We start from the raw sequence: 17,564 nt of genomic DNA, 5'->3' as shown, positions 1-17,564 counted from the left end.
GCTCACATTGTCTGTAATTATGTTGGGTTTGACAAAGTCTAATGTAAAAAAAAAAACCCAAAACAAACAAAACAAAGCTAACTAATACTCAACTTAGCCAAGCTTTTAACAGATATTTCTTTGTTTAAAAGTGATTCTGTAATGAAAAATACTCTGATCCACACTCAACAGGGAATATCTGCTGTTGTTTCACTGCTGCCTCGTGTGGTCACTTTGTATAATGTGATCACAGATGGACAACACACCACTGCACACAATAATGTGTCCTCAGCCTTTAGCCTTAGTGAACAGAGGGCAGCCAAAGTTTAGCGCCTGGGGAGCGTTGTGGGAACAGTGACATGCTCAGTGCACCTCAGTGGGACCTAGTGGGTAGGTGTCAGTAAATTTCACAAATTGAAACCGCCCTGTAATTAAAGGGATGAAAAACTATATTTACGGTTTGTTTAAAAAAACGCCTTTAAAAGGTGAACGAAGAAAAAAAAATCAAACGATTTTCCAAAAAATACAGAAAGATACAGAAACGATAAAAGACAGTTTAATGTAGATACATTTGGGATTTTTAAAGTTTCACATTTCCGCTCCTTGCTTGAATTTATTTGTAAAATGTAAGTCTTTAATTTTCATCTTTGAAAATAAAGACACGGACCGTATCCTGGTGTTAGTGATGAAACTTCCGGTTTAGAGTTGCCCTAGAAACCGTAAAGGCGAGACGCGTTTGATTTTCTCAGCATTTCTGGGAAAGTTTGACACATTTCTGAGCGGTTGCGCGACGCACATTCTCTTTTACAAGTAACTTTGTAAGTTTGGATGTTCAGCAGTCGGAAAAATTAGATAACATTTGTGTGAACGTCGTTTAAACCGTTGTTTTCGCTCTGGGATGCCAAGCAGCTAACGTTTGCCTATTTAGCTTCACTATTTAGCTCCGCTGTGTGAGGCTAACCGGAAAGCGGTATAGCGTTATTATTTCTATGGAGAAGTTTGAGCGGCGTAAGGAAGTCAGTTTGTTAAGGAACCAGCCGTATGACGAGAGTCTGGAGGTGGGTGACACTGAGGAGGTGGCCAGTGTTTACAGCCCGAGTCCCCGCAGTCACAGTCAGGTACAGAGCAGTGAGCCCCGCCGGCTCTTGAAAAGTAAACTTAAGGCTATAAGAGGCTGTTGTTGTCGGTACAGCTCCAGAACCGACAACTGATCAGTAATAATTGGGCTGTGATTATCTTGTCACGATAGCTTTATCATCATTATAGCTAATAGTCAACAATATAGTGCAAAGTTAGTAGTTCTACTAATATATTACAACTACCAAGCTGATGATAACATGGTTTAAATAAAAAAACAAAAACAAGCATTCTTTAGTTTAGTTAGTTAAAGAAACGTAAAGAGTAAAAAAGTTAAATGTAACACTTATACACAAATAGTTAGTGAGAAATTGGTTGAAATTGTGGTTGTGCTACTTCTTGTTCTGATGGGCATATTTCTTATGTTTATTTTACAGCATCCCTCTCAGTCTAGAAGAAGTCGTGGTGTTCGTGGCCTGATGTCGGGAAACAGCAGCAGTGATGAGTTTGATGATGACCACAGGCCCCAGAGAGCCAAAGAGCTGGTTAGCGGGCAACCCGGGGCTAGTCCTAACGAAGAGGAGGAAGATGATGAAGAAGATGATGACTCTGAGGAGGAAGATTCAGACGACGACGATGCTGGGCCTGCTCCAGAGGGAGTTTATGATCCAGCGGACTATGCTAACCTTCCTGTTAGCACTGAGATTAAAGAGCTGTTTCAGTACATCATACGGTCAGAATGCTCTCATTTTGATAGCTTGAATAATGTATTTCATTTCAGTATTTCATTTACTAAAAGAAGTTAAGGGTGTTTCAGAAAGGGCAAAATATTAGCCGCAAGGTTAGGAAGAGAGCTATAGAATATACAAAATGAAACAAAATAATCCAGAAATTAAAAAAGAAACTCCTGGCACTAGATAGAAGAAAAATGTAAACAAAGGTGTTTAAAATGTGCAAAAATCTATTTTGCCTTTAATATTTTGAAGTTGTCTCAAAGTTAGCCAAAAAGAGCTCAATATTGTGATAGTATACAATGTCTTTGATAAGTCGCTGCTGTTGATTCTCTGCTGCAGGTACACGCCTCAGGTCATTGAGCTGGACCACAGTCTAAAACCCTTCATCCCAGACTTTATCCCAGCTGTGGGCGATATCGATGCTTTCCTTAAAGTATGTCACCAGATTTTAAAAACATTTTTAGAACTGTTTTATTAACCCTTTTAACAATAAAATTATATTTTGGAATTCATTTCTCACCCCAAATTTAATAGATTTTACTATTAGCACTATTTATCAATGACAACAACTGCCCACTCGAAGCAGCAATGTCTCTGATTTTCACTAGTATATCCAGCATGGATTCTTTACTTTAAGGCTGATCCTACTGTCGAGTGACCATGTGATCTCCCTGTGTGTTTTTAGGTTCCAAGGCCTGACAATAAACCTGATGGTCTGGGTCTGATGGTTCTGGACGAGCCCAGTGTGAAACAATCGGACCCCACTGTGATGTCACTCTGGTTATCAGAAGAAACCAAACAGCATGGAGCCACAGAGGTAAAATGGTTTACAGGGTGATGTTCATTTAGGGCTAACTGTTAAGTAACCATCACTGCTCTGACTCTTTCTGTCTGACCCTAATCTGTATAGATCAAAAAAGTCACTAGCGTGGCTAGTCCTCAGTCCAACCCTCGGGCCGTGGACAGCTGGGTGGAGAGCATCAGTGCACTGCATCTCTCCAAACCGGCAGCCAGTGTCCATTACAGCCGGCCCATGCCTGACCTGGACTCCCTGATGCAGGAGTGGCCACCGGAGCTGGAGGAACTGCTGGGTCGAGCCCAGCTGCCTGCTGCCAGACTGAACTGCTCTCTGCAGGAGTACGTGGACATAGTCTGCTCCTTGCTGGACATTCCTGTATACAACAGCAGAGTGCAGTCTTTGCACCTGCTTTTCAGCTTATACCTGGAGTCCAGAGACTGGCAGCATCTGACCAGACGGGGGCACTCATGAGGCTACGCTGTCTTTGTAAAAAAGTTTAAAATGTTCTTTATTATATTATTACTCTGTGTTTGTGTAACTATAAGGAGGCGGAGGAATTCAAATTTAATTCAACATAGAAGTGCTGCAGAACTGAATGGGAGTTAATACCATAATATGGTCACACAGGCAACGATTAGACAATTAGAAAGCTTTAATTAAGATTTAACTGATTTCTGGGTTATGATAAAAAAGTTATTACTTACTGATATTTGAGAAATTTTAAGATGTTTAACAATAATTACCAAAGAAATAACAAAGGATACATATATATACATATATATTGAAATGCTTTTGTGCAAAATGGCGATGAAGACGTGACCAAAATAAGTAAAAAAGTCTAATTACGTGATATAGTGGACGTTATGATATATATTTAATTAATTACATTTCCCAGAATGCACTGCGCGGTCATCATATCTCATTGTCCCTTTCCAACATGGCGGCCTCTGGCTGCGTCTTCCACCGAACCCTAACCCGGGTCAGAACCGGAGCCCGCCATCATAAAAGAAACCAGGTCTGGTAGTGTCACACACGGATTCGTTTGGCCTCCACTAAACCCCGACAATCCGCCATTTTCTTTTCTTTCTTTAAACACCAGCTACGACGCGGTATTCCAAAATATTAAACACCACACATAAGCACGATATTTAAAAATGTGTCTTAACGAACTCATGAATGTCGGAGACAAAAACTGAATTTTCCAGATTTTAAAATGGTTCATTTTACTGTGTGCTTGCGCATGTTGCTTAGATTTTGCATGTAACACAATAATAATAAAAACAGCCGTAAACTAAATGGATGAAGAGTAGTTAGAGAAATTATAAACATGCCGAACACGTTGCAAAACTGAATGTTTTTAAATGAGTGCTTACTACTTCAGAAATACGTCATAACTTCTTTACTGTAACAGAAGCAACTTTAACTTACCAATTTCCCAATGACGTTTGGTGTAGGCCGGTGTACATCTGTTTCACCTGTTAAAGTAACCTTAAAAATAATTTGTTTTAGAGCAAAATATTTTAATTAGTAACAGTACATTTACAATGTACTGTCCTTTTCACCATTATTTACCTTTAACTAAATACATTTTACAAAAATATTGCTGAAGTTGTCCAAAAATTAGCCACATTTTAAACGACGAGTTCTGTCAGACAGCTAAAATCTTGGATAAAAGATAGCGGAGAACAAAGAAAAGTAGTTTAAAACATAGTATCACGGAAAGTGTATAATTATTAAAAAAATAGCTGAAAGTTAATCTGGAAATAATTAAACATTAGATAAAATGTAGTAGCAGCCAAAGTGGTAGTAATAGTAGCTATAGCAAAAAGAGATTTAACCAAAACACTTTTTACTTGTCAATGTTCCTATTTGCTGTAATTTTGTCCTTGTCCTGTAGGTGTCCTCTTCCTCTGCGGTCTGTAGGGAGTCAGTGTGGGTGGTGGACGTGCATCGTTACACCAGAGATGAGGGTTCGTCTGTCTACTTCCCCCAGTCTGTCATCAACGGTGAGACAGTCTAGATACAGATGGACATGGAAAGACATTTGGGAATAATCCATCATTGATCATTTCATGAAATATGTTATTTTAGACAACAAATGCTGTGATAAAATAGCTTTTGTTTTTAATGACAGAAATAATTTGCAACATAAAAAAAGCCAAAATATAGTCAGAAATAAAGGTTATCAGAAATCACACAACAATCGTGGCAGGTCAGTCCAGTTATAGCTAAATGTAGTTTAATATTACAGTATATAGTTCACCATGATAGAATAATATTTAACAGACTGAAAACTATCTTGTTATGGTCTCACAGTCCTTGTCACATGTCACTTCTTCTGTTTTTCTATAGGTGATGACCTTTATGACCTGGTGTTGTCTGACGGTGACTGTCGTCTTCAGGTGACTCTGGATCCCGTTCTGAACCGGCTGGTTGAACAGAACCTTCTCAGACGTGGATCCATGCTGCGAAATGTGACCTTTGCTCTCACCATGGCTGCTCAGCCCCCAGTGTGCCCTGTGGCATCCAGAGATACAGACAGGTTAGGGGAGCTGAAGATGAGCCAAAGGTTTAGCAAAAAACAAATAACTCAGATCTTATAGACTAGTAGCTAATAGCAAGTAAAAAAATAGAATATAAAAAAGCTACCGAATTCTCTGGAGTATAAGTCGCACCAGTTTGAGTGTGAAAATAACAACCATATACATTTTTTGTGGTACAGCAGTAGCAGATACTGGTACACAAGCCTAGAGAAAAATAACAAACATGAGTATAAATCACAAACCCAGCCTAAAGATGAAAAAAAGTGTTACTGGATAATATGGTACTTGGGATTTTTGAAAATGTCTAAAAATATTTAATGCAGCTGAAAACATTTTTAACTGTAAATAAATGAGGCAAGAAATTCTAAATATTGCTTTAAGGATAGTTAACTTAATACTTTTTGTTGTCAGAGATTATAGAAAAAACCCTAAAATGTTAGCCCAGAGAAGATGTAGAAAATATGACTTGTTGGTCCAAAGAGTAAAATAAAGACACTTTGTCTTCCTGCAGCTACAAACTGCTCACTGCTGAGGTCAGTGCTTCGGACGAGGGTGGAGGCAGGAGGACTGTGGACTGGTCAGATTTGCCTTGGTTCAGATCTTCACAAACTACAGGTACTTTTTACACTGAGTATCATTTCCAAGAACTGTTTACGTTTCCAACACAGAATTGTGTGTGATCCTATAGGTCATGTGGTTCCTCTGAGAGCCAACCGCAACCTGTTCCTGCCTCTGTGGAACAACGTGGACTACAGCGGAGAAGATTGGAGAAAAGCTCCACCTACTGATGAGGAAGAAGAGGAGGAAGAGGAGGAGGACAGCGAGGAAGGTGGAGCTCAACTGTTTGATTTGAAGAGGAAACTTGTAAGTTTGACATTAAGTCAAATATTTTTTGTTTTATTTATTAAAAATAAATCTTTATGTTGTCAGCTCTTTGTCCTGACGTGACAGTGTCCGAGCTGCGTGACGCCTTCTTGTCAGGTCAGCGGGCTGTAGTCAGGGCCACCGTCTGCCGTCGCCTCATCATACGCATCCTCAGCAAGTCACACCTGATGTATTATGGGAAAGCAGACCACAACCGCCTGTATCCATATATGGTCAGTGTAAAATTAGCCATGTCACTAGAGGTTATCCGGGAAATTAGTTTAGTTCAGTTTAGTCAATAAAATATTCAGATGCAACTGAATGTAGCTGAATTAAAAAAACAGGAACAAGATGACATAAATATACTAATATACACATACAAATATATAATCACGAAATAGAAAGTAGAAAGTATTTTGTTAAATATTATAAAATGAATCTGAAATTGTTAGCTGGTATTATGTTAAAACCTGCTTAGGTTGACCAAATCCTTAATTTTTAATTAAATCACAAAAAATTAAAAAGAATCACAAAAATAGAGAAAGCTTTTATTTTCACAAAAAAGATCAAAGATTAAATTCTAAATAACTGTGTGTGTGTGTGTATGTGTGTGTGTGCAGGCATTATTAGAGACGTGTGACCAGACTGGAAGTGTGTGTCTGGTGCTCTGGGCTAGTGTGTGTGTCAACTGGTATTGTTGTCTGAAGCCGGGTGATGTCATCAGTCTGAGACACTACAGAGTCAAAGGAAAATACCAGGCAGAGCTGGAGGACATTGGTGAGATTTTTATGTTTCACTCTCTCGATCTTCTGGAAGTTTCTCCAGAGTTGTTTTTTGTGTGTGTGATCAGACAGGAACCCTAGCCCTGTTTCTGTTGTTCTGTCCAGAAATCAGTGTCAACAGCAGGAACCCCGCAGCTCGCATTTCTATCCTCCCAGAGTCCTCAGTTTCTCCTGGTTACCTCCCACCTGCTCCCACCTACAGCTTCCACAACAGGTGTGTTATTTAGTCCTTAATCTGCCAACTCACACTAGTGCAGCTTTGACCTGTAGTAGGTGTCATGTTATGTTTATAACAGACACACACCTACAGTCTCTGACTTTGTTTGTCAGTCAGGAGCTCATGGACTGTCCTAACGCCACTGTATGTGATGTCATTGGTCTGCTGACCTTTTCCGGCCGACCAGAGCGAATAAGGAGCAGGGGTGAGGGAGGTCATAGTCACCACAGAAAAAAATGTTTCTTTTATTTAGATTTTATGGCTTGGATAGAAAACATCAAGCCGCATGTGTTTTTTATTGGCAGAAAGTCGAGGGGCGGGGCTTATGGAGTATCGCTGGCTGAGACTGGAGGATGGGGCCAGCCATCGACCAATCATGGTGAAGCTCTTCTGCACATCTCAACCTGAAACTCACCGCCACCTTTATCCACGTGAGACATCCCACATGAACCTCAGTCCGATGATCTCCATGGTATTGTTACTTGCTTTACTGATGCATGTTTGATTTGCATCTGTTTCCAGTGTCTGTGGTCGTTTGTACCAGACTAAAGGTTGTGAAAGCTGCAGGTGAAGCTCACGGCAGATTCTTCCTCACAAACACCACCTTCACTCAGGTTTACTGCACAGGTAACCAACAGCCGAGCCGAGAAACTGATGCATGCTCATTTGAATGTTACGTGATGATAAATATATATATATTTAAATATATATATATAAATAGCCAAATGTATTGCATTTGTGACCAATAGCCTTATTAGTTTAGCTTTCTTTCTCCTTATTGGTTGGTCATTCAGGCTGTGGGGACCACACACAGATGGGATACCGTAAGCTCCACCCAGTACGATGCTTCCTGCAGTGGCTGAGGTTACAGAAGGATGAACCTGTACTGAGCAGAGCTCTGATTGGAGGATTTTTTGTGTATCCACCCCCGCCTGTGTCTTTGAACATGTACATGAAAGAATGCAGAGGTCAGCTATAGTCCAAAATGAAATGAACTGAAATAATAAAATAAATAAATAAACCTTATTTTTATCTTCTCAGGAAAACCTGGTTTCCTACAGGGTGCAGAGATTCAACGGGACCTGCTGCAGCTCCTGTACAGGGAGAGGCGTAGCTTCTGTGTCCAAGCGAGGGTGACGATGGTGGCGTTCAGTCGTAGAGGAGAGGTGAGACGTCACTTCCTGTCTCTGATCAGAAGAAGTGCTGCTGTTGTTGGGGAGTCAGCTGTTGGTTTTGTTTCAGGAGGATCAGTCTTTGCTGTGGATGGACACATCTTCACCTGACTCCCCCTCCTCCTCCTTGTCCTCACCTTCAGTCTATAGACACTCCTCTCATGCTCCACCCTGTCCAGCCCTCTCCTCCAGTTCCACACAATTTGTCCCTCTTTTCATCTCCACCCCTCATCCCTCCAGACCTCCTGTCTCTCCCTCATCCTCCTCGCACAATTCTCCATCGTGCTCGTGCTCTAGTGTCGTTCGCCTGACTACACCTCCTGTGGACCACAGAGCAAGGTGAGATGCAGATGTAATTGGATCTTATACAATGACATTGACTCGTATTTTCATGCAGACTGTGCTTTTTTCAGCAGAAGCAGGAAGAGGAGGCTGTTGTTTCAGACTGAGACACCAAAGAAGAGGTGAGAGTTTCTTTTAGAATATCGAACCTGCTGCTAAGGTAAAAACATAAACTTTTATTTGATTAGCAGTTTCTTTTAACATGCGCACCAAAACAAGGTTGCTTTTAGTCTATGTTTCATTTATCTTTGCTAAAATACACACTAGTTGTTTCAGGTGAAAAATGTCAAATTATTATTTTTTCATTTTAGCGTGTCATTTGCAATTCACTGTGTGTACTCTGTGAGTACAACACAGTTTTGACGTTCAGTGGAATGTGACAAGTATAACGGCGTCATCAAACTTAAGGTCCTCAGTTAGCTGTTATTTAGCATTAGCTTCTTCTACCTTCTCCCATCTGTGAGTAAACGTTGGGCTTGTGCTTCCAGTGCTACGAGATGTCCGTTTAATTTATTACTTGTGTATGCCATTGTAATTTAAACATAAAATGAATAAATCAAAACAATTGATTAATTTATATGTGGCCACATAAAATTAAACATCTGGTTTTATTTATTTGATGACTTTAATTATTTAAACAATTGCACTGGGGGGCTTAATGACTTTAATTAATAACGTTTATTAATATTTAAGAAAATAATTATTTAATATTTAAGATCTACAGGGAGTGTTTGTTGTCGTGTTGTGAAATCACAATTATTGTGAATTAACACAATAATTGTGATAATTATTCTCATAACAATATTATATTATATATATATTATATAATATATATATTACATATATAGGATATATATAATATCTTAATATTACATTATATATTATCATATATTAATGGTATTTATAATATGTATATTATTTTATATATTATATGCTATAATGTATAAAATATCTTTATTCTCTGACAATAATCACACAAGGAAATCTAAAGTTGTAATTAATAATAATTATTATCAATAATATTATTATCAATAATAATTATTATTCTATTTTTTATTTTGTTTTTTCTTTTGTTTTTCTGGCTCAGATGTCCTCTGGCCACCGTACAACCAGAACAATGCAATGAGACAGGTCTGTGCTTGTTTAATTCTGATTATATTAAGTGTTTTTGTCATACAAGAAAGTGGACAGCAGCAAATGATGCCCCATAAAGTGCTGAGGTCAAATATTTAGATATTTGGTCTGTTAGTGAGCAATAGTGACTGACACCCAGCTCTTATTCTTGCAAACCTAAACTTTAAAAAAAGTATTCAATAACTTAACATTTAAGTATGAAAAAATTAATAATAAAAAATGAAAACAAAACATTTTTACCTGCCTTTTAATTTGTTAACTTAGAATTTTATTAATATTTCAACAAAATTCTATTTTTCAATTAATTTGGCAAAGATCCAAAATCACAGAGTAGTCCATATCAGTTATTGTTCTCAGTCCTCACAAATGAATATAAATATAACTGGTCCCCAGGAGTGGCATTAACAGGTTTTTTGTGCGTGTCATCAACTCCTCCCAACACTCAGTGGTCCTGTTTGAAGCATCCATGGAATTTTTAGAAAACACTGATAATGAAGATGCTGACGATGAGGAGGATTGTGATGAAACTGCGTCCTTCATCACCGCTCCACTTCCCCCAACTATTTCTCCTGTTGCCACGGAAACACTGCCAATGTGTTATAACCCCACCCAAAGAGAAAAGCAAGCTGAAGTTGTGGGAATGGGGGGGTGGGCGGAGCCTATGAGGTTTGACTCCCCCATCAAGGATTGTTATACTTTGAAACTCAAAGGTACACATGCTCTCTCTCTCACACACACACACACACATATAAATACAGTATATATATAATAACTCACATATAAACGAAACCAATGTTCTGAGTTTTAGGGTTAGAGGTGCAACCCATTGACATCTTTATTTCTCCTCAGTACTCTCTGATGGTGTCACGGTGGACGCCATCTTCCTTCCACTTTCTTTGTCCTCCCCCTGTTGTCAGCCCCTCCCCAATCACGACAATTCCTGGACCTCCATCTTATCACACGGAGCCTTCTCGTCGCATCAGCCTCCACCTTCACCAGGTACAAACTAACAAACACAAGACACAGTTATGATAATAGCTAATGTCAGTTATTTGAAAAGCGATGGCTGAGGACCTTTGTTGAACTGTAGCTTTGTATATTGTGTGATGGACCAGTAGCTGCTTTGTTTTTGTGAGCTAAAAATCTTCGGTGGACTTTGGTATTGATGAGGATTTGATTTTAGACAACTAGTGAACCCTCCTTTAGCATGTGTATATAAAGGATATATAAAACTTCCCTGATGTTCTTTCTGGACTGTTTCTCTGTGTCTGTCAGCTGACCTTATCAACATGGCGGCCCAGCTGAGTAATCAGAGGCTGGTGTGTGTCCTGGAGGCGTGTCGACTGAGAGGTGGAAACATAGAAGTCATCCTGAGCCGAGCGTTTCAGCTTCCTCAGTAACACCCCTTGAGAGGAAGAGGAAGTGTATTTATCTTTCTAACAATTAGGATGAGTATTTTAATGTTTTGCAATAGGTTTTGCACTTTTCTGAGCACTTTATTTTTATATATGTTTACAAATACATACATACACACTTTAGCATGTGTATCAGTTAATAGGTTGTTGTGCATTTTTTTAAACCAGGTTAACCTGTTTTCTCTACCCCTGCACCTTGGGATCCAGAACAATATTTTTGTTTCCACTGACTAGGTCAAGCCACAGTGTCGGCCATCTTTGTTTCCTCTATGTTTGTTTTCAGGTTTTGTAGCATCCTGTCTCAGTGGGGTCTGTGTCACTTCAATGATGTAACAGTCTGATAAAATGAGCGCTGAGCGTTCAGACTGAGCTCTTTTCAAAAACATCAGATATTGATCACATTTAGGAAAGTGTCTATCTGACCATTTGAACTTCCTCCATCTTTACTCTTGTGTGGGAGGTTGAGTCACAAACATTAGCATTTGTTGTAATGTTAACCAAGATTGGATGACAAGGTCAGCACATTCTTATGGTGTCATGTTCTTAGAATATAAAGTATCAGCATAGTTTTCGTGAGTGACAAATACTTTTTTTGTTACATTCTTTGATGTTTATGTAAAAAATTTTGCAAAAGGTGAAATAATGTTTTCTCCATCTTTATTTGCACAAATGCTGGTGCCAATAAAGCTTTCTGTTTTTTCTATCTGTTTAAAAGGCAAAGGGAAAAAAGTGGTTATTAGATTACAAAAACCAATATTCAGTCTTGAATATGTAAATTTATTTGATTTGACATCAAAGTTTAAACTGTGTTTTGTTGAAGTTAATAAACTTTTACTTGTACTTTTAGAAACAATCATTTTTGGGTAATTTTAAAAAGCAGTGACATCACAAAAAGAAAGCCGAATTCCCTCCTTCTCTTCTCTGGGTTCAGAATCTTTAATGGTGTCTGCTCCACAGTCAGCTGGTCTGGACTGAGTCCATCAGATTTTAATTCCTGTGTGTCGTTGACAGATGAAGTTCATTCTGCTGTTGCAGTGGAGGTCGTTGAGGCGCCCATCGTGGTGAAGGTGAGCACAGTCCTCGTCACCAGGGCCCAGACCATGGTGGGTCCAGCTGTCAGGTTGACCTGGTTTCCACCGCCTTTATGTTTAAAATATACATAAGATTTTTTTTTTCACTTCATGATGTCATAAAAACACCCTAAAGTGTCCACTCACCTGCGGTCTATGACATAGGGTGTTTTGTTGACCCACTCCCACTCCCCATCCTCATCGGTCAAACCAATCCAGTAGAAACCCCCATGTGCATGTTGGACCACATAGTCCTGTATGAGAAGAACCCAAAAACACAGTTATTTGAATATAAACTCATTTTTTAAGGAGACTGATTTACTCAGACAAAGGTGAAGACAGTCTCACCCACTCCTTGTCGCTGCTAAGAATGAGCAGGTGAGAGTCGTGGGAGTTGCACCAGTCTCGGGCTCTGTGCCAGGTTAATGACATCTTACTGTAAAAATAACAGCTGCCACCAAATGTGTCCCACTCCAGAGGACAACATCCATCCACATCTGAACCTGAGACACGGACAGAGAGGGTTAGGGGGTTTCTAACAGGTTCCAGTGATGGTGTGATGTGTTTACTGTCTTCGTACTGTTGTTGATGAGCCGTTCCACTGAACATTTCAAGGACTGCACTGATCTGATGACAGTGTCCAGGCTCGCCAACTGCTTCAAGGCCTCCGCCACTAGACAATCACATGATTACTACCAACAGCTGAAGCCTAGCTAACGACCATCTCCACTGATCTACACGTGTTACCTGAGGTCAGCTGATCCTTGTTGTTCTCCACAGCAAACTTCAGCCGGTGGACGTCTTTTCCTGCGTCTGTCAAAGACAAACGGGGCTGTCAGTGATGATGTCACCTTCAGTGATATTGTCACTTCACACTCACAGTGATGATGGTGGTTTCACCTTTAGATAGTTGCTGTGCAGCATTCAGGGTGTGTGTCATGTTGGACACACTTGTCTCCAAAGACCACAGTCTGTTAGACGTGGTTGTGTCTGCAGGGACCAGCACCGACATTGGAGTTAATTTATCTTGGGATAAATCCAAATACTTAAGTACTTCTAAAATGATTGTATAGTGTAACAAATTAATGAAGATATTGATAAGGGAGATATTAGTGATGAAGATGTTTAGATATTAATATATAGACTATAGAATGATTTCTTATAATGACAAAGAGGTGTGATATACTGTATGTAGATTATATACAACTTTACTGCTAACAGCCACAAGAGGACAGTCATGATGTATGTTTTGCAGCTATTCTACTCGAGCTTTATTTACTTTTGTCTGTTGTTGTTTCTCTATGTTGTCAGCGGATCAACGCTTAAAGAATTCATAAAAAGAATGAAGAAGAAAAGAAGATTATTTGCTCTCTTGTTTTGTGTGTGTGTGTGTGTGCGCGCGCTGCACACGCTTTCTCACTGATAGCTCCAAGTGCTATGACCAGAGCCAGAATAACCGTAGCTGTCAGGGCAGGAAACAACCAGGACCTGGACCTGGAGACCTTTGAGAAGGTGACATTGCGAGACTCTGACAGTGTGAAAACACACAGGGACAGACACAGAGAGACAGGTGGACAGATGAGTTAGTTTCTTTTGAGTCGGTAGGCCAAACACAGTGTCCTCACAATTCTCCAGACAGTGACAGGTACCAGTCCTCCAGAATGAGTCCTCTTCTGTGTTGTCGTGATATTCGGTCGTCATGGCGATATGTCCTTCCACAAAGTGTCCTTATCCTCTTCTCCCTGTCCTTTCTTCTTCCCTTTCTCCTGTTTTCTTCAGTCTGACTGCCTAAGAGTCAGTCTGTCCAAACACTGTGCCGGGGTCATCAACCCTGAGGATGTACTTTGAACACTATGGTGTGTGTGTGTTTGTGTGTGTGTGTAGAGTAAAATCCACCACCACAGATTTTAGGAAGCTAAAAGCCTTTTAATTTCATGCAGAAATAAAACAATTTCAGAAAAACAAAAATCACAGAAAACTCAAATTTGTCCAGTATTTGTCTCCACTTCCACAGAGTTTTGTTTTTTCAAATTTTTTTCTTCAAAACAAAAGCTTATTTTATACATTGGAAACCCATTTAAACAGAAAAGACTATTTGTGGTTGACTTCAGTTTCAGCTGTGTCTACATGTCCAGCAGTTTTACTTTGTTTCTGTTTCTGTCTGGCTTCAGAAAACTCTGGTCCTGGTCATGGAGGCTGTTGGGATCATGGACGTCCACTGGGCTTCTGGCAGATGAACTTCAGCGGTGTAAAGCAGCACAAGTCATTGAAACCATTGGTGATCAGGTGAGCGCAGTCCTCTCCTTCATCGCCATGGCCATGATCTTTCCAGTTGTCAGGCTGTCCAGGCCTCCAGTGTCTGGAAACCACACATGCTCTTACGGTTTTTAGGTATTAGTTCAAAACCAGATGGATCCAGAATGCATGAGGATTAGGAAGCTAGAGCAGATCTGACTGCAGGCACTCCTGAAGCAATTTATTTTGAATGAATCTGATTTGGACCTCTTGCTTTTCAACAAGCTCTTATATAGACCTGGGTTATAAATATAAAAGCAAGTATTCAGATGCAGGTCTGGATCCATCGTCCTCATGCCTGATACATCCCTTATGCTGTGCTAATGAACTTTATTTTAAACATTTGATAAACATTAGTCTTAAAGAAAGTCAAATAGAACCTGGAATCCATGATGTACTCAGTCTGGTCCACCCACTCCCACTTCCCAGTTCTCCAATCACTTAGGCCGATCCAATATAACTGAGAAGACGTTTTGCTGGTGATGAAGTTCTGGACAAAGAAGGACACAAAGGCAATAACATTATTTTCGTGTTTTTAATATGAAGTTCACTTAATATGCTGATGATGACATAGATGACTTTATTTCAAGCTGTCCAGCTTAGCTAATGACCTTTTTTGGTCTCATCAACCCCTTTGTCTACATTATGCATTTACTTAAATTCTTCCTCTTCCTCTCCAGGACACAGACCACTGGTAAAGACCATGAAACCAGTCTAATGCAGCAAGGAGATGGTTGAAGAGTTCTGTTCTCAAAGAAAGTTGCCTAACAGAACTCTTCAACCTTGACTATGACCTGGATGACTGAGAATCAATTCATAGGCAGTAAGGAGATGGTAAAAAACCAGATCAGTTTTCTCACCCACTCTTTGTCCGTGTTGAATTTGACAAGATGTGAATCTTTATTTTCACACCATGTTTTAGACTTGTTCCAGGTCAGAGGAAATTTGCTAAAGAAGTAACAGCTGAACCCTGAGTGTGTCCAATTGTTAGGACAACAACCGTCCACTGCTGAGTCTGGGACACAGATGAGAAGCAGAAACCAGGACAGGCCTGTTGTTAGCACATGACCATCCGGAGACACACTGAGAAAGAAATAGAACGAAGAAATAATAACACTTGAATTGGTGGGTCTTACCGTTGCTGAGGATGCTGTAAATGCCACATCTGAGTGTGGCGATGCTTTGGTCATGCCTCTGCGACTCTTATGAAAAAAAAGAAAGGGACCAACAGCTAATGATGCTAACAATTTAGCCAAGTTGTTATGTTACAGTGAATCCAAACAGTAAGTGTAAGCAGGTGGTACCATTTCTGATGCTGGAAACCTGCTGCTCCAGAGACCACTGGTGATTACGCAACATCACATCTAAATACACAGTTATTGTTTTGTTAGAAAACTTCGATCTGGAGACCAGGATATTATATATATGTATATATATATATATATATATATATATATATATGGATAGATAGTTAGTTAGTTAGACAGACAGACAGATAGATACATATACAGACAGCTCACAGGTCAACCACACCTCTATGATGATGATGATGATGATGATGATGAGGACCCCAGTGATCAGAGCAGGAAACAACCAGCGTCTGGGCCTGGAGGCTCTCTGGACCGCACCGGACACTGACAGACAGAACATGTAGAAATTCATACACAAATCTCAAATAGATGTAGGAAGAATAATAATTTATTGTGTGAACACACACTCCAAGCTTCCAAACCAGCATCAGTGAGGGAGAACTTCGACTCAACTAACTCACTGTGAGCATCCTTCTTGAATAAATTCGTAACTTTATGTTTCTGTGTAGGTCATTTAATCCAAAAATAGTTACACTGACCGCAACTAAATGACGTAGGTTTTTTGAAGACGTTTCACCTTTCATCCAAGAAGCCTCTTGGATGAGACGTGAAACGTCTTCAAAAAACCTACGTCGTTCAGTTGCTCTTGATGTAACTATTTCTGGAGTAACTTTATGTTGTTTACTGTGGAAATAACAGTCATATATTTTAAACACAACAAAATAATTCTAGTCTTAAATTTAGATTATCATCAAATATTTTCAGACAAAAGGCTGGAACTGTTTTGAGCTGTCCCAGTGATACAAGTAGAACTCACTTAAAGAAACGTAACATACTTGATCAGCTGTCTGTAACCGTCTACTTTATCCTCTGTCCAACTGCTGACTTTTTAAAGACATTTGAAGAATGTTTCATCCCTTAAACACTGACATGGTTGCTTTTGGTTCAATCTCTTGCTGTTGCTATTGTTACCTTTCATTTTGCTGACGTCCTCAGTGTTCAAGTAGATGTTTTCTGCCATCAGGGCCACTTTTCGTTGTCCCTCTTATGAAAACTGAAATATTTCTGATTTAAAGTTCTCTGTTGCGTCTAACCAGTGGGAGGATAAAATAAAGAGGAAGGAAAAGCAAAGACTTTATGCGTTCTCACTGCATGGTGTGAAAGAGGAACTTATCTTATCTACCTATCTAATCCACACAACTCAAAACACAACTTCTTGTTGAATTTAAGAAAAAACAATGCATTTTAAATAATTAAGTATTATATGAATAATCTGCAATCCAAGTAGCATTCCAGAATTCCCAATTGTTAGCCTGGATTAGGTTGAACAACAAGCAACAAGTTTGTTGCAGGATGAACATTACTATATTTTGTTAAAGTGTCTGTTTGGATTTCTACTAGGCTAAGTGAGAACATCTGCAGTGAATAGACACTCCTCCACGTGATCATAGAATTCCCTGCTTTATTTATGGATTAATGTAAAAGTACAAATTCACAAGTTACATTTGTTTGATTGTAATAAAACAGTTGAGCATTCCCCTGGGTTAAATTTCAATTTGAAATACAATGTTAGTTAAAATAACTAATTTAAAAAAGCATTTTCTTAAAGGTTAGTTTATTTTACAATAACAACTAACATGTGCAATACAATTAAAAGGTTTACTTTAGAAATTCTAGTACTACGTGAAACTTTCATTATAATGTAAAATATATGCCAACTAATTTAGTGTATTGTACAACACTAAATAGATCTGTTTGAGTGCAGGATGACTCTTTGCACTGACTTAACCACAGCATGTTGGTTACCAGATACACAAAACCAAAAAAAAAA

The 17,564-nt window shown here is 39.3% G+C and overlaps 4 protein-coding genes and 1 long non-coding RNA gene across 8 annotated transcripts; 3 read left to right on the top strand and 2 right to left on the bottom strand.

Moving 5' to 3' along the window:
* Positions 1 to 116: 116 nt before the first annotated feature.
* Positions 117 to 3,885, top strand: ift46 (intraflagellar transport 46 homolog (Chlamydomonas)). Of its 3 annotated transcripts, none has more exons than XM_008324648.3 (5): positions 117 to 1,037; positions 1,494 to 1,789; positions 2,130 to 2,223; positions 2,476 to 2,607; positions 2,701 to 3,885. In XM_008324648.3, the coding sequence occupies exons 1-5, from the start codon at positions 969 to 971 to the stop codon at positions 3,058 to 3,060; spliced, it is 951 nt and encodes a 316-aa protein (XP_008322870.1). In that variant the 5' UTR covers positions 117 to 968; the 3' UTR covers positions 3,061 to 3,885. The 3 variants fall into 3 exon arrangements, with proteins under 3 accessions (XP_008322870.1, XP_024916532.1, XP_008322863.1); XM_025060764.1 differs by having other exon boundaries at positions 638 to 797; XM_008324641.3 differs by having other exon boundaries at positions 641 to 1,097.
* LOC103389297 (RPA-related protein RADX) lies at positions 3,499 to 11,898 on the top strand. Of its 2 annotated transcripts, none has more exons than XM_008324667.3 (19): positions 3,499 to 3,604; positions 4,487 to 4,595; positions 4,942 to 5,131; positions 5,644 to 5,747; positions 5,821 to 5,961; positions 6,063 to 6,229; positions 6,617 to 6,773; positions 6,884 to 6,992; positions 7,109 to 7,200; positions 7,301 to 7,426; positions 7,518 to 7,622; positions 7,790 to 7,963; positions 8,037 to 8,161; positions 8,238 to 8,506; positions 8,584 to 8,631; positions 9,597 to 9,640; positions 10,090 to 10,353; positions 10,493 to 10,642; positions 10,919 to 11,898. In XM_008324667.3, the coding sequence occupies exons 1-19, from the start codon at positions 3,527 to 3,529 to the stop codon at positions 11,041 to 11,043; spliced, it is 2,577 nt and encodes an 858-aa protein (XP_008322889.1). In that variant the 5' UTR covers positions 3,499 to 3,526; the 3' UTR covers positions 11,044 to 11,898. The 2 variants fall into 2 exon arrangements, with proteins under 2 accessions (XP_008322889.1, XP_008322881.1); XM_008324659.3 differs by having other exon boundaries at positions 8,581 to 8,631.
* On the bottom strand, positions 11,822 to 13,958 carry LOC103389275 (C-type lectin domain family 10 member A-like). The gene is made up of 8 exons (XM_008324628.3): positions 13,778 to 13,958; positions 13,549 to 13,656; positions 13,029 to 13,118; positions 12,876 to 12,941; positions 12,709 to 12,801; positions 12,477 to 12,631; positions 12,276 to 12,382; positions 11,822 to 12,198 (listed from the first exon to the last, which is right to left on the bottom strand). Exons 1-8 carry the CDS (start codon positions 13,827 to 13,829, stop codon positions 12,039 to 12,041), a joined length of 831 nt encoding a protein of 276 aa, XP_008322850.1. The 5' UTR covers positions 13,830 to 13,958; the 3' UTR covers positions 11,822 to 12,038.
* Positions 13,959 to 14,033: 75 nt separating this feature from the next.
* Positions 14,034 to 17,453, bottom strand: LOC103389318 (C-type lectin domain family 10 member A-like). Its single transcript, XM_025060795.1, has 7 exons — positions 16,706 to 17,453; positions 15,944 to 16,057; positions 15,728 to 15,787; positions 15,560 to 15,625; positions 15,284 to 15,438; positions 14,804 to 14,913; positions 14,034 to 14,487 (listed from the first exon to the last, which is right to left on the bottom strand). Exons 1-7 carry the CDS (start codon positions 16,752 to 16,754, stop codon positions 14,334 to 14,336), a joined length of 708 nt encoding a protein of 235 aa, XP_024916563.1. The 5' UTR covers positions 16,755 to 17,453; the 3' UTR covers positions 14,034 to 14,333.
* On the top strand, positions 14,280 to 15,485 carry LOC107989249 (uncharacterized). The gene is made up of 3 exons (XR_003051322.1): positions 14,280 to 14,414; positions 15,104 to 15,257; positions 15,346 to 15,485. It is a non-coding gene; the product is annotated as an uncharacterized LOC107989249 (long non-coding RNA).
* Positions 17,454 to 17,564: the final 111 nt, after the last annotated feature.

This window comes from Cynoglossus semilaevis, chromosome 1 (assembly GCF_000523025.1).
Source record: "Cynoglossus semilaevis isolate Cse_v1.0 chromosome 1, Cse_v1.0, whole genome shotgun sequence".
NCBI classification, from domain to species: domain Eukaryota; kingdom Metazoa; phylum Chordata; class Actinopteri; order Pleuronectiformes; family Cynoglossidae; genus Cynoglossus; species Cynoglossus semilaevis.
The sequence above is the reverse complement of the archived record's forward strand: the minus strand, read 5'-3'. Positions and strand labels throughout refer to the sequence as shown.